The sequence below is a fragment of the Suricata suricatta genome, chromosome 10 (genome assembly GCF_006229205.1).
Source record: "Suricata suricatta isolate VVHF042 chromosome 10, meerkat_22Aug2017_6uvM2_HiC, whole genome shotgun sequence".
Lineage (NCBI taxonomy): Eukaryota > Metazoa > Chordata > Mammalia > Carnivora > Herpestidae > Suricata > Suricata suricatta.
Genome location: NC_043709.1, coordinates 6,438,346 through 6,442,636, shown reverse-complemented (window position 1 = coordinate 6,442,636; position 4,291 = coordinate 6,438,346). Strand labels below are relative to the sequence as shown.

At 64.3% G+C, this 4,291-nt stretch overlaps 1 protein-coding gene across 1 annotated transcript in view; it reads left to right on the top strand.

Annotated features, from left to right (window-relative positions):
* The first annotated feature begins 9 nt into the window (after positions 1 to 9).
* SHISA8 (shisa family member 8) overlaps positions 10 to 4,291 on the top strand; it is a 5,039-nt gene continuing 757 nt past the window's right edge. The window contains exons 1-4 of the mRNA XM_029955404.1: positions 10 to 174; positions 2,644 to 2,774; positions 3,505 to 3,666; positions 4,079 to 4,285. Of these exons, the coding sequence (XP_029811264.1) occupies positions 2,735 to 2,774; positions 3,505 to 3,666; positions 4,079 to 4,285 (409 nt within the window). The 5' untranslated portion in view covers positions 10 to 174; positions 2,644 to 2,734. The remainder of the gene's footprint in view (positions 175 to 2,643; positions 2,775 to 3,504; positions 3,667 to 4,078; positions 4,286 to 4,291) is intronic.

Sequence of the window (4,291 nt, the reverse complement as noted above, 5' to 3'; positions counted from 1 at the left end):
GTGAGCGCGCGCCAGCCGGGGCCGGGGCCGGGGCCCCCGCCCGCCCCTCCTGGACGGTCCTTCCCGAGGGGTGGGCGCCCCCTCGCCAGCCTTCATCCTTCCCGTCCGTCTGTACATTCCGGTCCTCTGAGCAGCACTCGCCTCCGGGTTTTTCTTCGGGTCTCAGGTCTCCAGGTCTGTTATCCACCACCACCCCCATTCCCCCCTCCCTCTGACTTCGTGGAGGGAGACAGCTGATACCTTCTCCCCTTGACCTTCCGGAGGGAGCTGGGTGCTGAGCCGCCCTCCCCCGCGGCTCCCTCCTCCTCTGGAGGAGTGGGTCGGAGGACTGGTCGCCAGGACAGAGGGCACAGTGACCGCACCCAAGAAAGAGGGTCTGGGTACCGTGCGGGGGGCGTGGGCTGATGAACCTTAGAGCGCCCGAGGCCCCCAGAGCAGGGAAGGGAAGGATGGGGCATTCTCTGTAGCTCTCTTGGGTCTCCCTCCTCCTGCTTCCCTCCCCACTTTTCCGCCTCTCTTTCCACTTCCCTCCCATCCCACCCCCATTCCCACCCCCAGAGCTGTGACTCAGGCCTGACCTTCTTTCCCTGGGGAGAAGGGCTCCCCAACCTGCCGACTCAGTACACGCCCCCCACCCCCCACCCCAGGCGAGGGTCAGGGTCTCTCCGTGTGTAGAAAGAGGCCCGAGATGGGAGATACAGATGAGCTGTCGCTGAGGCCCAGCCAGTGCTGCTGGAGTCTGAGCTTTGTGTGAAGTGAGCTCTCCAGGACCCAGGGTCCCTTTCTCAGCTAGAATGGGGACTCTGGGATTCTGTGTCCTCACCCTGGAGCCCTCACCCACACCCACACCCTCACACGCTCACATCCCCCTAGCCACCCCCATGCTTTGGGACCTGTGCCCTTCTCACCTACCCAGATCTGGGCTCCCTTGGGTGTGCGACAGGCTGGTATTTAGAGGTGACAATAGAGAAGTCCCCAGGCCTGGGTGAGCCAGGTATGGATGCTTCCCACCTCGGAGACTTGAGGGGCAGGGGATGAGGGCTTCCTAGGCGCTCCACAGCACCCTGTCGCCCAGACCACCTAGCCCACCCCCTCCTAGACAGCTGTGGGGCAGAGCTGGGGGGTGCTGGCCTCAGCGACTGCGCTGCCTTGGGCGATGTGGAGGTTCTCATCCTGGGTTCTGGATGCCTGGAGCTTGGAGTCTCTCATGCATGGCCAGGAGAAGACAGGGCATGTCTTTGACTGGGATGGGGAGCAGGAACTGAGGGCCTGTTGGTATAGAGGGTGCGCCTGGGGCAGTAGCTGATGTGTCCACTTAGAACGCACTTCATCCACACGGGACGATGAAGCAGGTCCGGTGATGCCTCAGGAAGAGCCGGCCCACCCCCGATGTGCTGTGTGGCCGAGGCCAGACCCTTCCTCTGTCTGGGCTTCAGCTCCCATGTGCCCTCTTTGTTCTCCTCTGGGGAGACCTAGAGCCCAACTTGAGCTCCTGTGGGGGCTCCCCGTCTCCCCCTTCATTCTGCCGTGTTGAGGTTGGCAGTCAGCACCCCTCCAGCTCATGGGGGCTTGGAAGGGAGCTGGAGTCTGCCCCCTAGAGAAGGTTTGTGCAGAGGCCCAGAGGCATGAAAAATATGCAGGTGTCTAAGAGAGCTGGGGCAGGGGGCTTGCCCAGAAATGAGGCCACAGGGGTGGGCAGCTGAGGTGTGCCAGGGCATGAATGTCAGCTCAGCCGGCACTAGGAGGTTTGTGGCCGAAGAGCACCTACCGTTGGCCTCCCGCCTCTAGTGTGCTTCTTCGTGAATGAGCCATGGGTCCCCAGCACCTCTGCCGACCCTGCCCCCTACCCCGGCCCGCGCAGGTGGGAAGGTCAGAGTGAGCCCGAAGAAAATCATGGATTCTGGGCACCAAAGGCAGCTGGGCTGAAGGCTGGCTCTGGCTGTCTGCAGGGAAGGCTCAGTCAGACACTGTCACAGCTGGGTGGGACTGGGTGTCCTGGTACCAGGGAGGTGGCTGCCCAAGGTCACATAGTCTTTGGTGCTGGGCCTCCACCGTGGGCTCTCCTGGCTCTTCCCTCCCCTTAGGTCTGTCTGTTCTCCCCTCCGTGCCTGTGTGGCAGCTTTGTCCCGGGACTCAGCAGAAGCCCCTACTGCAGGAAGGGAGTTAGGTTAGGCAGATAAGGAAGCTTCCTGGAAGAGGAGGATTCTGGTGGGGTTTGAAGGATGAGTAGGAGTTTGTGGGAGGAGATGGAGGAAAAGATTGTTGGCACAGGGAGCAGCAGTGCAGGCAAAGTCCGGGAGCCGATGCCCTTGCAGAGTTTTCATTGGGAGAGCAGGCTCCACTCGGAGGGTCTTGGGCAATGGGCTCTGGGAGTGGGGGAGTCTTTGGAAAACAAGGTAGCCCTGGTGACACATGACCCCATTAGAGCTTCCTGACCTGCTCCGGAAGTGGCCATGTGTTGGGGCCACAGGTCACGCCTGGTAGTGGAGACTGGATGTGTGAGAACAATCACAGGGCAGAAGGGGGGCCCAGATAGTTTGGAAGGGTGACGGTGGGGGGTGGACTGGCCTTGGGTAGGCCAGGCCTGGCCAGTGGGGAAGCAGGAGGTCAGGAGGACTGCCTCTCCTCTCTCTCACCCCACAGGACACTGACAGAGCTTCTGAAGCAGCCGGACCCCCAGGAGCCGCTGCCTCCGCCTCTGGGCCCACCTCTGGGTAGCTGTGTCCAGGTGCAGATGGGGGATGGCCTCCCCCGGGGCTCCCCCAACAACACAGGTGTGTGCGCGGGTGGGTCGACAGCACGGGGCCTCCCTTGCCTGACGTGGGCCTGGGAGCAGAGGAAGGGGTGCGCTGAGGGGTGAGAGGCTCTTACGGGGTTCCCAATTAGACCAAGCTGCCTGCCTCTGCAGGTGTGTGAGCCGGGGCTGGGCGAGCCGGTCAGCTCCCCTTGGTGGAGAGGGACCCTCTGAGGTGTCCTGCAGCTACTGGTCAAGGGGACTCTTTGAGGAAGGTTCCAAATTCAGGGATCTGGAATCGGGCTGTTTCTAGGCCTTGGCTCAGTGTCCCAGGGTGGGCCTGGCACCAGCCGGTGGATGCCTGTGGGCCTTTTCCTCCAGGCTGGAGCCTCCCTCTTGGGCTCTTGCTGGTGAGGCGGCCTTCACAGCAACGCCCCTCCCCTCCCCTATATGGTTCTAATTCTCAGATGTTAACTCTATCTCCTGAGAGGCAGGTCCTGGGACCCAGTGCCTGGCCCAAGTTGAACATGCCGAGGAGTCACCCATTAGGCTAGCACCCACTCAGGGCTGCTATTCACCCCGTCATTCTGAGCCAGGCCCCGCTCCAGGCAGGGGCGATTCTGCCAAGATGTTAGGTTTGGCTCTCCATCCCGCGCAAGTAACCATCCCCCAAGTTCTCCCTGGGGAGGGGGCCGCGAAGAGGTGGTAGTATAGGTGGAGAATGTCCTCCAGTCAGCAGCCCGGGTCTCCCCTCCCACTCCCCGCTCCAGACAAGAAACACCCCAACAACGTGCGCCTGGGGTCAGCGACACCAGGACCCCTGCGTGGCCCCAGGCTGCAGGGCGGTGGCAGCATGACACTGCAGCCGGACTACGCCAAGTACGCTACCCTCAAGGCAGCCACCCTCAAGGCAGCCGCGCTCAAGGCCGCAGGTGAGTGGCGGGGTCTGTGCTGGGAGCAGCGGCGGCTGCACCTCCTAGATGAGAAGGCTCGGGGTCCCGGTTCGAGTCCCACAGTTCCCAGCCTTTCCAGTCAGCGCTCCAGCCAACTCTTGTATCGCGCCTACGCAGCCAATCGGCTCCCGCGCCTCGGCAGTGTCGCGCCCACTCGCCCGGCCACCGGGCAGGTACCCCACCGTGGCATTCGGACCCCGGGGCGTGGAAACCCGCGTCTCCCGAGGCGGTTCCGGGGCCTGCCCGCGAGGCCTGCCCCGCCCCGCCCCTCCCAAGAGAGGCGTAGGCCCCGCCCTCGAGGCGTGGCCTCCCCATGCCCCGCCCTGGGTCGCTGGGGCCCCGCCCCCGAGCCCTGACCTCTCCCTCTGGCTCGCCCCCACTGTCCCCGCAGAAGCCACCCCGCAGGACTTCTACCAGCGTTTCCCCGCGCCCGAACCTGCTCCGCTGACCCTCCCGGCGCGGCCCCAGCGGCTCCGCGAGGACTTGCCGGCGCTGCTCAACGCCTGCCCCTGGGCCCCGCCGGGCTACGCGCCCCCCGCCGGCCTTGCTCCGTCGGGACACTACAAGGCCTGGATCGCCGGCCGCCAGGCCAGGCCGGGCCCCC